Raw genomic sequence first — 15,411 nt, 5'->3', positions numbered from 1 at the left:
GAATCACTTCCGCCGTGAGTTAATGGCGGTTGCGAGCAGGGTGGACTGTAAACATTTCAGCTGCCTCAACTGTAACTGTCTAATTGTCCTCAAAACATGTACTGGGCTGTGTCCAACACGCTTGGAAGTTACAAGATGTTTATGTTCAACTTTTCAGGTCGCCGCGTTGAGGACGAAATCGCCTCCCGCTCGGAGAAAACAAAGCAAACGGTAAGTAAGAAACATGGAGTCCGGCTGTATTTAAGTGATTGATGTCTGGACCGTTTATAAACCAAGTAGTGGGTTATTATCAGAAAGGGCCGGTGGATTTAGATTCTGTTTTGCGAGTATCTCGGTTAAGAACGTGTTGTTCCCACTGCAGCTTTCGCTGTCGTGGTTCCAGTTTTCCGAATGGAGGAGGAAGAAGAAGCGAGAGGAGAGAAAGACTCGGAGTGTGAGGTGGCTGAGCTCCGTCTGAGAGTTGAGTCATTGAAACAGGAGCTGAAGGAGTGCCGAGCCGAGCTCACCAAGTTACAGAAGCAGCTGAGCCACTCCGAAAGGCTCCAGAAGAGCACCGAGAGCTACAACGAAGACCTGAGGAAGCAGGTCAGCTATTCAATATGTACACCCGCCTTGCAAAAGTATTCACACCTCTCACCTTTTCCACATTTTGTCACAAACCTCTGCGGATTTCGTTGGGGTCTTGCGTGATACACAAATACAAACCAGTGCAGAATTGTAAAGTGGAAGACAAATAGTTTTCAGATTTTCCTACAAGAGCAAATTTGAAAAGTGTGCATTTGCGCTGGCTCCTTTACTCTGATAAATCTTTATAAATCGAGTACAGGCCAGGGACCAATTTGTGGAGAACTTTAATTAGTGACATGTTGGGCGTAAGCCAAGTAGAGTACACGCAAAACACGTGGAAGAATGAAACTTAATGCTACACATTACCTAAAGCACCCCATGTCCATTTTCAGATTATTTAAAAAAAAATTCAAACAATATATCTAATTTCTGTCACTTTATATTTTTTGCACTACTTTGTGTTAGTTAAAGACATAAAATTGAAATGAGATGGATTGGAGTTTGTATTGTAAAAATTCCAAAAAATGTGGAGATTTTAAGAGGTAAAAATAATTTTACAAGCAACGTTATTAAAATAAAATTGTTAGTCCACTCTCATGATGTCAGGAAATATTGTTAAGCTTAAAGCAAATCTTAATATTTAATATAATGTTAAACTGGGTTGATTATGTTAGATGAAAGTCCTTGCTATCGTTTTTTTGTGCGACTCCAGGTTGACCAGCTCAGTGCAGAGATTCATGAGCGAAAGAAGAAAGAGAAAGACAGAGTCAGCTGTGAAACTCAAACAGAAGAATATGTGTGGACAGAAACTGGTGCGTATGCATATCATCACAACAGGAACATGTAAATAAATTTAGTTAATATCACAAATAACATTCAGGATTTGATCCCACCCACCCCTAGATTACTACAATTACTACTACGGAGGCTACTGTCAGAACGCTGAGGGAGCAGATTCCCAGGAAGGTCTGGGCCTGACGACAGCAGCAGCAGCTGAGGGTGTTACTGATCCCAGTACGGCGGCGGCAGCTGTGGATGTAACTGATTACAGTACAGCGGTAGACGCATTGACAACGAACGAAGCAACGGCCCCAGATGCGTCCGCTTCAGCAGAGTGCAGCGAAGTAGCTCCAGCAGAGGTTTGCTTTTCTATAAGTGCATTCAAAATAATAAAAATGTAGCGTTTTTAAGTCCGTCGTAGTTGGACTTGGAGCTTAAAATCTGAGTTGGCCCTGATACATTCATTCATAATAATGTCTGCTTCAGGGAGGTGATGCGGGCTCCATAGCTGACATGCTGAGGGCCACAGCTGAAGAAGCCATGACGCAGACCGGCTTCGTCTTCGATGAGACGTCCGGGATGTATTACGATCACAGCACGGGCTTCTACTACGACTCGGTTTGTTGGTTTTCTTTGAGATTGCTCGTTCGGTTGAGTGCCAGATTCGGTGTTTGTTGCTCATTTACATTGTAAACTTTCTTCTTTTCCCTCCAGGTCAGTCAGTTGTATTATGACGCCAACACGGGCATATACTACTACTACGACGCGGAAAGCGGACGGTATCAGTTTCACTCCAGGATCGAGGTGCCTGCTGCGCAAAGCGCTGCCGACCATTCCCAAGAGACTCACGTTCCCGACAAGAAATGGAGAAAGTTCCCAAAAGCAGTCAAGAAAGCGTCGCATCAGGATGAGGGGGTGAGTAACAACGAGGTGCAGCGACTCGTAGTAGTCGTTACTTTGCAGTGTTTGGTGGCTGGCGGCTGGCTTTTTAAAGTTGCCGTTCCCCTTCATTCCTCTTGACTTTTCTGGGTCTCAGTCTTTAAAAAAGTTTGCTTATTGTGTTTGTGACGATGCGGGATAGTTGACTGAAAGACTATTATTCTTCTGGCCTAGGTTCAAGATGTGACTAACTCTTTGGCTAAAATGAGGATTTGCTCTTACTGGAAAACTCCCTCCTACAGAGGTATAACTTTAGTTTTACACTACAGAATAATGAAATACGTTGCCATGCTTTAGTGATGTGAACAAATAATATAATTTATTTTTATTTTTTTATTTTGCAGTGGTATAATGTCACTCTAAAGAACAGAGAAAAATCAGACATTTACTTTTAGTAGCTGCATTTAGAAAAAAAATCCCAGATTATGTGATAACCTCTGGTTTAATAATTGACACCTCTGCTGTCAATTCTTTCTACGTCCTGTTAGGTTGTAACATGAAAATACAAAGGGTCACTTGTTTTTCTCCTCAGGTTCTGGGTAGAGTTTATATCTGGGTCTTGAGACGGTCATGGAGGGAGGTTGGTTTTTGTTTCTGGTCAAACATTTTTGTTAATTTAGCCGCTTAATTTAATTATTTTTCTATTGGAAAACCCATTTTTTTGGATTTCTGGTTGAGATAGCCAAATATTTTCATAAAAATTTCCAGATTTTTTTTTAAGAACTCATGATGATATTGTAACAAGATTTCCTACTACACAGCATTACCAATCCTCCGCCATACTTGGTTCATCATTTGTTCCACACTAGACCGTTTGTTGCAGAAAAGCTCAATCTTTAACCCACCTGACCAAAGCACAGAGACTTCCAGTTAAAGCTCCAGTGTAGTACTTTGTGATGAAAGGGATAAAGAGCTTTTTTTTTTTTCTTACATGGCTCCCAAACAACCAGTTGGCATGAGCATCGCATCTGATGGTTGCTGTGTAGATTTGGTGGCTGCAAGGCGACACTTTTGTTCGGGCAATATAAATATGGATCATCCAGCGTAGTGGCCAACAGCTAAACGAACTGGGCTTCTGTGTCACGTCATATTCATACCCCAGAGAAACAAAAAATAAATTGTTATGATGAGACGTTCCTTGAATCTGTCATCATCCTAAAACAAAATGTATAATTTAAGAAAAAAAGATTCAGTTCCATTAATTTGAAAAGGAGTTTTAGCAGTACCAGGTTTTCTTTTCATTCCATAGATTTACACAGTAAAATGTTGGATTTCTTAACATTTTTCAGTGTGTAATATGAATTAATTTTTGAAGCACTTTTCTTTACCATGGGTCAGGAATTTCATTTTTTTTTTTTTTATTTCTCCATTTAGTCAGAGATTTTCTGAGAACACAGCTTTTTTTTTTTTACTGTCACTGCACCAGCCAGACGCTCATCTTGTTACCAAGGGAACAAAACATGCTAGCCTATAGTTGAAGTAGTAAACCTCCCTTTGCAAATCTTGATGCATATTAAAACCTTTTTTTGTAATTCCTGAAGCATTATGATGAATCGACTTTAAAGACTGAGACCCAGGAATTAACGTGTGACTGAGATTTGGGATCGACGGTAAAAAGTCAGCTGGCCTGCTGCCGTTCAGCACGGTAATCTCACTGCTGACTGTCTGGTGGCAGGAATACAAACCGGACGAGGCGAAGCCAGAAACGGAAGAAACCGAATCCCGAAAACTGCACCGGAGGTCTCGCAGTCCAGACTTATCCAAGAGTAAAAGAGACTCTTCGAAACACGGGAAAGAGCGGGACAAATCGCCATCGCGGAGACGGCGGCTGAAGAACGGCTCACACCACGAGGAGAAGAGCAGTTCAAGAAAGAAGAGGAAGAAATCCAAGTCAGAAAAGCATGAGAAGAGGAAGAAGAAGAAGAGGAAGAGGAGTCCTGTTCAGAGTGAGGAGTCGGAGGGCAACAGCGAACCAGAGGAGGGTGAGATCACGGAGTCTGAAAAGGAAGATCTGGAATCTGCCTCGTCGCCTTCATCGTGTTCCAGCCCCAAACATTCCAGGGAAAGTCCTGAGTCAGAAATGGAGGTGCAGAGCCAAGAAGGTGAGAGGAGAAAACTCCCCAACATTTGAGACGCGAGGTGCGCAGATCTCTCAAAGCCGGGTTCTGGGATGGTTCATTAAATCTGTACATGACATCAAGCCAGATCTCCCGATCGGTGATTTGATTGCCATGAAGCTTCCTGTAACTCTCTGTTCTGCTGCTAACCCAGCCGGTTTGTTTCGTTCCTTCCAGTTAACAACTTCTGGCCCCCCTGTGTGAGAGTGACCGTGGTCAGGTCTCCGGCGCTGCAGGTGGGAACTCTGTTCATCATCACAGCCGACTCTCCGGCTACGTTCGGCAGGTTGGTTCTCTTCTTCTCAGCTGTTTATGCGCAGCGCTGGCAAAAGTATTCATGCAATCATATCACACAAATCTTGATGTGTTTTATTGGGATTTCATGTGTTAAACCAAAACCGAGTTCTGAATAATAACAACGCTTAAAAGAAAACGAACACAATTTTTGCCATTTTATTTTCAAATAAAAATCGGAGTACTGTGTTTGCCGTTTGCAATCCTAACATTTTTTTTTAACCGATTTACTAATTTGTACTTCTTTGTGTTAATCTGCAAATAAACTCTGTAGGTTCTTTGAAATTTGTGGGTCTAACATAAAAAATGTGGTGTTAAATCCTTTAGAAAATGACACTCCTGCTTTTTGAAAACTTTTATATTAATTGATTAACTGAGCAAAAATCAATCTTCTGCTTTTTGTGTTTCTTTGCAGGGAAAAAGACATGAACCATGCAGTTCGACTACCAGAAATGGGAGTCAGCAAGGTAACAACTCCCTGCTTTGCTTTCCCTGCAGGAGTCTAAACTATTCCTACGTTTTCCCTGCAGCATCTCTAAATGTTGCACGTTTGCTTCCAGTTCCATGCGGAGGTGTACTTTGACCAGGAACAGCAGAGCTACATGCTGGTGGACCAGGGGAGCCAAAACGGGACGGTCATTAACGGAAACCGCATACTGCAGGTCGGCACTTCGTCTCGACGCGTCGAATAAGAAGTGAAACCTTCCAGTTAAACTCTGGTGTCCACTTGCAGCCTAAAACCAAGTCGGAGCCTCATGCACTCATGCACGGGGATGAGGTCAAGATGGGAGAGACCGTGCTGTCGTTCCACATCCACTCAGGCACCGACACCTGTGACGGCTGTGAACCCGGACAAGTCATGGCTCACATCAGCAAGCACAGGAGGGAGGAGAGCGCCGGTGAGAGAACAAATCCACTGGGGGGGAACAAAAAGCTGACATTTGTACAAGTTATTTAAAACGTCTGATGTCGGCGTTCTCCTTGTTGCTTCTAGAAGCTCCTGGCCTCGGCAAAGAAGACAAAGAATCCCTGAGACAGAAAGAGCTGAAGCAAATGAAGGCCAAATATGGACTGCAAGTGAGTGTTTAGGTGACCTGCAGCTGGATTTAGGGTTAAAATATACATCAAGGTTTTTATTTGTTTGTTTACACGGTTGGTCATTTGTTCAATATAGAGCAACGAGGAGACCAAAGCCCTGAGGAACCCCAAGTACAGGGACAGAGCAGAGTCTCGCCGGCAGAATGTGGGCAGCGAAGGCGTTTTCCAACGGGACGATGCACCCGCTTCTGTACACGAGTAAGTCTGGAAAAATCTGGATCAGTGTGGAAGAGGAAAACGGCATGGAAAAATAATTGACTTCATGTCTGACTTCGTTCCTTTTTGTACCATTTAAGAGGTCTTTCTTTCCTTCCTTCCCGTCTTGCAGGTTCTGTATGCAAAGTCTGGTCACTGTAGAATTATCTGCCATAATTTGACTGAGTTGTAGTGTTTTTAAGAGGAGAAGAACTGAGAACACTGAAGTTTTTACACGGATAATGCACTGGAACCCTGTATGTTGCTCATATGTTATTGCTTTCTGTCCTCTTTAGGGAGATCAGTGAAGTCAATAAGGGGCGGAAGATGCTGGAAAAAATGGGCTGGAAAAAAGGAGAGGGGCTGGGAAAAGAGGGACGGGGGATGAAAGATCCGGTGAGTTAATCTTCTGTTAGCCAAACATCTAACATGTCCAGAGACTGGAAGTTTTGTTTTCGTTTCCCTTTTGGTGAAATTCTGAAAATGTGATTTTAAGACGGAACTGATAAAAGGTTTGACACATAAAACAGGATAATCTTCCGATTTCTGTGTTTTCCATTGAACGTTGCTACCTATGAGCTGCAGCATGTCCTCCCCCCCTCGTTTATGTAATGCAAACCATTCAGACCTCCAAAAGCCGATATCGGCATCATCCATAAGGAGCCTGATTGGTGCAGCTCACGTGTTTTAATGTGTTCCAAAGCCTGACGGTCTGTCATCATCTTTTTCACAGATCGAACTGAAAATCCGGAAGTCGCAGTCTGGCCTGGGAACAGGCGGCGTCATGTCGGTGGACGACGTTTCCGCCACCAGATCCAAGTCCCATAAGAACTGGGAGAAAGCCCGTGAGCGGTTCGCCGACTCCTGCCAGCCCGACCCGGCGCCAGCCCAGAAAAGTAACGCCTGGGTCAGATCGGAGGAGGCGGAGGACTCGCAAACCAGTTTGGAAACAGGCAGCCAGAGTTAGGGGAGTGACTTGCGCCTGAACCCTCTGTTGTTTTAAAGTGGAGGAGAGGAGGGAGTTTCATCGCTTCCCAAGAAAACGTGTTTGAGTTAAAGCTTGAGGAACTCCTGGTTAACAACTTGCTGTTTTGTTTCCTCCTCTAAGTATAAATGGGTTTTAGTCCGAGTGCTGTGTATCAGCCCAATTTGTAAAACCTGCGCTATGTTTTTTTTTTTTTTTTTTTTTTTTTTTTCTCTGCATGGAAACTGTGTTCAGACAAACTAAGAACAGGAGTTCAAGCTGAGACGCCTCAAGCAAATATTGACACAGTCGAGTTGTTATATTTCTCACAGTGAGATCATACTGTAACAGGACAACAGAGTCTATTCTAATGGGAAAAAAACAACAGATAAACATGTGATAAGAAACTCCTTTTTTTTTAAAAAAAAAAAAAAACAAAACAAATGTGACTCAGTCCACTTTTCTTTCTCTTTTCTAGTTTAATATGATAAGATCTGTTTGTGACTAATCCACCAAAACACGTGCATCCACATTCTTCCAAGTCCACGGAAGCAAACATTTCACAGCCGTTCTGCATGTGACCTTATCTGCTCTCTGAGGGTGTGTGGAAATTTGCATCAATACTTGAGCGGAGGTCAGCGTCACACCAAAATGCAAAGCAAGACACCAGCGACACAGTTAGCGCCGCAGCTTTTGCTTTGTAATGTTTAGTCAGGGCCTCTAATCATTACACATCTTCAGGAACGTGTAGCGTAGCAGAAGGAGAAAAGCTTCTCAGAGGCGTAAAAACGGGTCGACTCACGTTATGTTCTTTACGACGTTCCGAAAACTTGTTCGCCGGGTGCTCCTCTTCCGATCCTGACTTTGCGTCCCACCCATTTTAAATCTCCAACCGCAGGACGGCCGCCACCCGAGCGTCCCCTCAGCTGCTGGGCATGTTCTGCTCTGTGACAGTTCAGCAGGTGACAGCAGGGCGCTGCTGTCAGAGTCTTCCTCCTCTCCTTACAGGTGAGCCCTCCCTCCTTGAGAAAGTCTCCTCCTTCAGTTTAACTGCACTTACTTGGATAAACTGAGGCGGAATAAAAGAGGGAGGGATCGGCTCTGAGTAGAACCCCTCAGCCATAAACGGATATTAGTCATGAGATAAGGTGGGATGTGGCTTTACTAGTTCCTGACTTTAAAGGAGCACGAAGAAGGGAGCACAGGAGGTTTTATTCTTGATGGCATACAAAAAACAAAAGCATTCAGTCCTTTTTTTTGCTTTCACGTCATTTACTTAAGGATTTTTCCAGATCTAAGCTGTCGTATAGTTTATTTATTTGTTTAGCAACATATTTCCTTATGGAGAAAACGTTAAATCCTGAGGCAACAGAGTTTCTTTTGAAAGAACTGCCACAAACAAGCACAAACACGCTCTGTGTTCAGGATTACCATGAGCTGGAGCTCAAACAGTTTTATGGTTATCTGACGTCAACTTTTTACACAACTCCAAACGTGCTCTCCAGTGAATTATTTAGGCTTATTTCCTCTATTATTTAAACACTTGTAAGATTTTTTTTTGTTTCTGGTGGGCATCGTGCTTTTTGACTTTGAAAACAAAACAATATATGAAAACCATAAAATAAAACAAATATTTTTTTAAATTTAATTTTTATACATATTTGTTAAAACTGCTACTGTCAGTGTAATTATCAGACAGATAAACTGTTTAAAAAAATTGTGCTCTTATTGCAACCTAAATGCAACACTTCAGGTCAAAAACAACCAATCACAGCCAGGAGGAAGGTCTGAGTGATGTCAATCATACTCATGTATGCACCGCTCAATGTGCTAATGGAGAAGAAACAACTCTGTTACATGAAACCACTGATGAAGGCACCATCAATGGCGGCCATGCTAACTAGCCTGAGTATTCATGGCGAGTTCTGTTGTAGAAGAAAGTGAGTGTGAGCAGCCAGTACACAAGATTGATTGACAGCACTAAGACCCTCTTCTTGACTGTTTATGCAAAGGCAGTAGGACCACCGGGAGAAGGCATAGGAGATGTTTTAGTTTTTTTTTTTTTTTTTTTTTTTTTTTACAGATTATCTCTCATAATATGTTGTCACCACTTAGTGACAGTTTTGACAAATGTATTAAAAACATTTTTCATAAGTTATTTACTGCAGCTTTTAAATTAATCCGTGGTTTTAGGAAGAGTGTAGTATAAACTAACCATGGATGCATGTTGTCCACCTGAAGCAAAAGAAAAAAAACGTAACTATTTCACCCTAAAAAGTGGCAAAGCTTCTGAATTTTAAGAATCATTCATTGTTACCAGTGTTTAGAAACTTTAAAGTGTTTCAAGCTCAGTACTTCTGTCTGACTGCCATCTATGTGGATTTGAAGATTTGTTTTTCTAAATTTAAGCCGGTTGGCTAAAACAAGAGTCCAGTGGAAAGACTTATTTGCAAGTACAATCAACACACACACACACACACACACACACACACACACACACACACACAGAGAGAGAAGAGCAACTTTTGAATACTCTTCCACTGTTCTGACCACAGTTCTGCTAAGGGTTAAAGGTAAACGAAAGGAAATGCTGCCAGTTTCTCAAGTCATTATAATGAATAGACACAGTGTTGATGTGCAGCCCTGATCACGATGGCCTTATGTCTGCCGTTGTTGTCACAAAACAGCTGTGTAGTTTTCTTTTTAACCAGCATCAGATAATGACGACCGGAGAGGCTATGCATGATGCATGTTTCAGGTATTTGGTTCCCGGTTAAAAACTGGTTTCTAATCTTGATGTTTTGAGTTCAGATGAAAGGAGAGGAATGTGGGTTTTTGCCACCCGGATTATCTCACACACAGCTGTCAGCTCATCACACACTGATGTTAATTACAAATCTGTGTCTGCAGATGTCAAGAAATGACAGTCCATAAATAATAAAAAAAACATTACACTGTAAGTAACCATTTGAAAACAAGACTTAAACATCAGAATAATGTTTAATATTTCCTTTGAATATCCCCATTAGTTATTCAAAAGGGACAACACTTCATACGATCATATTTTTTGCAATATATATCACACTTTTCATCTTACATTTTAATCTGTTCTTATACAGTGAAATTTTTATTAATTTTCTGAGAATAGTAAAGTGATTTCTTTGCCATTTTAAAATGTTGTAGTACACAGGGAAGCCATTCCGAGTTGATGGGAATCTAAATGGAGCTACATGCAGGGCAGTGCTTCTGCAGATATAAATAAAAAATAAAATATCCTTAGTGGTTGAAACCAGGGCTGGATTTACATGATGTGGTCCCCTTCCCACTAAAGTAAAATTATTTTGCAAAAGCAAAATACAGTACATAAACAGGTAAAACTATACATAATTTAATATACCAACTGATGACGTTCCTTTGCTAGTAGCGCCACGTTGTTTCCCCCACACCTTAAAAAAAATACTCTTAACGTCAAAATTTTCAAATACTTGAGTATTGTTTATATAAAAATCCCAGATTATTATTACAACTCACCTGATATAACTCTTATACGAATTACAATGCAAAACATGAATTTATTAAAAAATAAAAATATATGGGGCACCCCCCAAAACTTGAGACCCTGGGCTACTGCCTCTTTAAGCCCCTTCTAAACTCTGATCCAGGTTGCAATGTGATAAAATATCGAAAAGGGTTTGAATACTTTTGCCACTTATAAAACAGACATAAACAGCCATGAGCTGCGTGAGAAATCAAAGGATGTAAAGTAAAAAAAAAAAAAAGGAATTGTTTAACTTTCCACTAATGCATGCAGTATTTCTGCAGCCCGGAAATTGCAAAATGTGTCTTCCAGATCAGGAGGAAACAAAGGACCTCGTTGGCCTGAAAAGAGTAAATCACCACAATGAGTCCCTGATCAAGAGGCAGAAAATATCCATTAATCACACTTTGATTTCATTTTATCCGGACCGTGACCATCTGCCGCCATCTGCAGCCCCCTCTACCCCCCGGTAAACGCGAGTCCATTGAGAGGCATGAGAGCAGAAGTGAAAAGTCTGAGAAACAATCCTGTGTTGACTCAATTCGCCCCCGACCCCTCCGCCTCCTACTTCCGCCTCGGCTCTCCCTGTCCGGCTACGGCTGCACATCTGAACTCACTTCAAATCACAGCACGGCGTTGCTACCAACAACTCAACATTTATTTAGAAACCAGGCTGCAGCTCAAACAAGGCTAACCAAATGTGTACATTTGGGAAGAAGACATCAGGAAGTGGGCCTTTAAACAAATCTTGCACAGCTAACTTTTTGGGAAAGAGGAAATGAGCTGCATTCCAAACACATTCCTGAACGAAAATATATATATAAAAAACAATGTCTTTTCATTTTGATGAATGGATTTGAAGCACATGATTTTTGGGGGGGTTGAATAGGTTGTGAAATCCGAAAGCTCATTATGTAGTCTAAGGGCTGTCACATGGCTTGTGTCAGTGAGGTTACTCCCTCCATCAAACGCAGCCGCATCCAGGCCCAAATTCCTCCGCTCCGAACAGAATGGAAATTCCACCACGGCTACTGCTTCCTCCCCGGGCTCGTGAGTCATTGAAAGCCGCTGCAGAGAGTCGGCCCTTTTTCCTGCGCCCAGTCTGAGTCTCAGGGTGTGTCTGCCTGTGACCTCATCTCCACAGGAAAATTACAATCCACAAACTTCAGCAGCAACAGGCATGGAGCCTCCGCAGTTTTGCTTCCCACACAACAACAAACCAGGGAAAGTTTTACGGAGAAACATCCCGCCTGGGTTACTACAGCAACTCGGCGGATGTTGAGTCCCACGCTCGGGTCATCCAACCTGTCTCCCATAACCCTGGTTTCTGGCAGAAATGCTTTCAGATCCTTCTGTTTCTTTCTTTTAAAAAAAAAAAAAAAAAAGCAAGAGTGTTCCAGTTCACATCCAAAGGACTGCATACTGCTGGCTGACCAGGCAGCGGGGAATTATAGATTTGTGAAAAGAGCCTTTGTTGTCAAAATACAATACGTCTCTCGCGTGGCGGCACAACCTTTAAACCAGATGCAGCAAAGTCAGCAGATAACTCACTTTACAGAAGCAGAAACACAACACACACCACTTCAATGCATATGGTCAGACTCACCTCACTCCTCTGAGGTTGTGACAGATCGACCGGGATGAAGATCTACTTGGTGGAAGATAGAGGATTCCCTGTTCAACCGGCCGGTGGTGGTGCTGGTGCTGCTGCTGGTGCTGCTGGTGGAGTTGGTGCTCTCAGTGAGAAAACTCCTGCTCTCTCTCTCTCTCTCTCTTTCTCTCTCTGTGTGTGTGTGTGTGTGTGTGTGTGACGGAGCCCTGTCCATGTGGCTGGATGGGAAAAGGGAAATAAACTTTCTGGGCAGGGCGCCAACAACAGAGTGGGTTTTAAAGAAACAGGCCATATAAGGTCGAATGACACGGCTGATCTAGAGCATTACACGCACCACACACACATGTACTCTGAAAAACCAGTGAATGGTAGGTTGTGATCTGTGAGAATACTGTTCAAATCTTTTATTACCGCTACACGATAAAGCTCTCTGATTCATTGTTTTGTTTGCTATTCGTATAAAAACATAACTTTTTTTAAATGATAGAAACATACTTTTTGTAACCTGTATTCATAAAACTTGATCAATTATTTTGTTCTAAAGGTGACTGTGGACACTTTAATTTGAAGGAAGCAGAGCAAAAATGTCTCTTTGGAATATAAAAAGTTGCTGACCTTTGACCTAGAACTAAAGCCTGTCTAATATCGGGTTTTCTTATATTTCACGGAAGCAGAAACGTCACGGTAGCCCATATAACATGATCGAACAATGAGCAGGTTCAAAGCCAGATTTAATCGAATGCTGGAGTGAATTACTGCCAGCGTCATTTCTTCCCTACATTAAGCAGCGGAACAAAAAAAAAAAAAACATATTGGATGAAATCAAGCTTTAAAAAGCAATGCAGGCGGTTTTCACTTCTGCAACAAAATGCAGAAATGAAAACATCAAGGTGGTGTCTCCCTCTAGTGGCTTTCCTTTTCACTTTTTTTTTTATGCCTTGACGAGAAAGCAACCAGACACCAAACCATGTACGATGGACATTTGTTAATATGGCTACCTTTGTCTCAGTCATCAACTAGCTATGTATCAATAATCCATGATAAAATACACCATCATTTGTGACAAAAACATATAACAATTAAAATGGTATGAAAACCTTTACAAAGTCTTGCACGTTAAAGCCTTCCTGCTGGCACACTAGCAAGGATTTCTGTTCCTTTGAAAGAGAAACAGGCCCACAGCATCACAGATCCTCCAGCGTGCTTAACAGTCAGTACAAGGAGACCCAGAGATGGCAGTCTTTGCTTAAGTGCTCTAATGGTAAGCTTTCTAGATTTTGTTTTATATCCCATCAGGATGCGCAGTGCCAAATAAACTTGTTTCAGTTGTCTACATTTTCTACTTGTTGCCATTGTCAGAGCTCGTCCAGAAGGTTTTTGATGCCATGGCCTCATTATAAAATGGATTAATTTCTGTTTCCACGTAAAATGCTGTGCCAAGTATCCCATGATGACAACGTCTCTTCATGTCTTCGCCTCAGAGGAGACGATGAGCTTCATGTGCGACCTCATCAGTGGTTAAAACCACAAGGCTAATGCATAGTGCTTTAGTCTTTTCCTTTTACTGTTTGTTCCCTTCCTAACTAATTATTTTCACAGTTTTGCTCTGAACAGGGTTTGATTTGATCAGTTATGCCGCTTCCCCCAAACCCATTTTACTGGCCCTGTAACCTGGCAACAAGAAGCTGGCTAATACTCAGCCACAGACTTGTTTTTTTTTTTTTCACATTTCTAGGGAGCAACATAATAAAGAGACACTGTGGATAAAGTAGGCACAGGCAATCTCTATACCATATCACTGTATGGTTTCAGGCGACGCTTTGAATAGGACAACTGGGTTATTTTTCTCTAATTCTCTTCTTCCTACCGAGACCACATAAAGTGATTGATAGCAGGTTCTTTCCGTCTTTTCTTCACGGCCTCTATATCCCGATATATGGGCAGCTATAAAGCAAACGGTGAGTTCAGTGCCTTTTACTGAGAGAGACACTTACAAAGCTGCAATAACTAATCTAGGGGCCACTTAGGGACAACAAAAAACAGACTGCGAGCATTTATCTATCATCACCTTTAGCGCTGATAAAAGGAACAGCCGCCTGCTCTGACAACAAATGAGATGGAGGTGAAAAACATTTGTGGGCTGAGCAACACACTGCAGCGCTGTAAGGTCTGAGGAGTTGCAGATCCTCAGAGTATCATAACACACAGCTGCAGCCCTCATACTGTCACTTTTACCTGGGTTTCATTTAAGTAGCTTTTTGTAAATAATAAGCACTTTTGTATCTGACAGATTCTTTGGCGTGGCTAGTAAAGATGAATATAAATGAACCCTATTGAAGTAGCACAATCTTACACTGTGCAAGAAAGCAAAATCAAACATTTCGTTTGATCAGCTTTATTCAACAAGCAGATGTTTTGTTTTGTTTTTTTCCTGAAAATGAAACATCTACATAGATTTCAGTAGATGTTTTGCCATGATGATGGAGAACCAATTGTTGCTTTGGATGTTTTGGCGGTGATGTTGTAGTTTTATAAAGGTGAGCTTTGACACGAAACAAAAGACGTACATACATAAAAACACCTCATGCTCACCTTTAAGCAGGGCCGAGGATCCGTTATGCTGAGGGCCCTTAAAAGGATATAGCAAGAATCCCTACATATCCTCTTTCGCTAACTGTTGCAGCAGGCTGCAGAAATGATGCATGTGGTAAATTAAACAATTAAAGTAAGCAGAATTGTTTTTTCTGTAGCACTTTTCACAAGTGCAAAGTCCTTCAAAAGCAATAAATACAGAGGAGAGGGACTTTTAAAACTGCACAATGTAACTTTTATGTTTTTTCATATTTGCTAAAACTGTTGCCATGTTGTGACAGTATAACATGAGACTGTAAAAAAAAAAAAAAATCAAGCTCCTCTGCCTCATCCCTGTGGCCCTACCGTCATCTGCAGAATTGCACGGTTCTCTGTCAGAAACAATCGATTGGAGCCAGGATGAAGGCCTCCGCGCTCTCAACCTTGTGCACGCACTGCTAAATGTGCTAATGGTGAAGAAACAACTTACAGTTATAAGAAAACTGTCACCGGTGGCCCCGCTGACTAGCCTGAGCAACCATGGCAGGCTGTGGTGTGGCGCAGCACAGAGCAGCCGGTACATGAGGGTGATTGACAACACCAAGACCCAACTCCTGGATCTGATTGGTTGTTTCTAAAAGTTTATAAAAGTTACATACTGCAGCTATGAGAACAAAATTATGCTCCACACATTTATATAAAGAAACTGTTTAAGTGAACAGACTGGCATATAGAT

General features: G+C 41.9%; 1 protein-coding gene and 1 long non-coding RNA gene across 4 annotated transcripts; one reads left to right on the top strand and one right to left on the bottom strand.

The window, feature by feature from the left end:
• The first annotated feature begins 31 nt into the window (after window positions 1–31).
• Window positions 32–7,361, top strand: aggf1 (angiogenic factor with G patch and FHA domains 1). Of its 2 annotated transcripts, none has more exons than XM_007554236.2 (16): window positions 32–71; window positions 158–210; window positions 362–585; window positions 1,280–1,379; window positions 1,471–1,706; window positions 1,834–1,965; window positions 2,062–2,262; window positions 3,962–4,388; window positions 4,581–4,689; window positions 5,113–5,164; window positions 5,258–5,359; window positions 5,431–5,596; window positions 5,692–5,774; window positions 5,872–5,993; window positions 6,287–6,386; window positions 6,724–7,361. In XM_007554236.2, exons 3-16 carry the CDS (start codon window positions 391–393, stop codon window positions 6,955–6,957), a joined length of 2,259 nt encoding a protein of 752 aa, XP_007554298.1. In that variant the 5' UTR covers window positions 32–71; window positions 158–210; window positions 362–390; the 3' UTR covers window positions 6,958–7,361. The 2 variants fall into 2 exon arrangements, with proteins under 2 accessions (XP_007554298.1, XP_007554299.1); XM_007554237.2 differs by lacking the exon at window positions 3,962–4,388 and adding an exon at window positions 2,461–2,530.
• Window positions 7,362–11,859: 4,498 nt separating this feature from the next.
• On the bottom strand, window positions 11,860–15,281 carry LOC107836481 (uncharacterized). 2 transcript variants are annotated; one of them, XR_001662388.1, is made up of 3 exons: window positions 14,697–15,281; window positions 12,099–12,322; window positions 11,860–12,005 (listed from the first exon to the last, which is right to left on the bottom strand). It is a non-coding gene; the product is annotated as an uncharacterized LOC107836481 (long non-coding RNA). The 2 variants fall into 2 exon arrangements; XR_001662387.1 differs by lacking the exon at window positions 14,697–15,281 and having other exon boundaries at window positions 12,099–13,019.
• Between the last annotated feature and the right edge of the window lie 130 nt (window positions 15,282–15,411).

This window comes from Poecilia formosa, unplaced genomic scaffold, assembly GCF_000485575.1.
Source record: "Poecilia formosa unplaced genomic scaffold, Poecilia_formosa-5.1.2 Scaffold62, whole genome shotgun sequence".
NCBI classification, from domain to species: Eukaryota; Metazoa; Chordata; class Actinopteri; order Cyprinodontiformes; family Poeciliidae; genus Poecilia; species Poecilia formosa.
Note: the sequence above shows the minus strand (reverse complement) of the source record. Positions and strands in the feature narration are given on the sequence as shown.

Coding starts and splice junctions, on each gene's coding strand:
- aggf1 (XM_007554236.2), top strand. CDS start 391: ATGGAGGAGGAAGAAGAAGCGAGAGGAGAGAAAGACTCGGAGTGTGAG. Junction 1,966..2,061: donor CGGGCTTCTACTACGACTCG/GTTTGTTGGTTT, acceptor TTTTCCCTCCAG/GTCAGTCAGTTGTATTATGA. Junction 5,994..6,286: donor GCACCCGCTTCTGTACACGA/GTAAGTCTGGAA, acceptor TGTCCTCTTTAG/GGAGATCAGTGAAGTCAATA.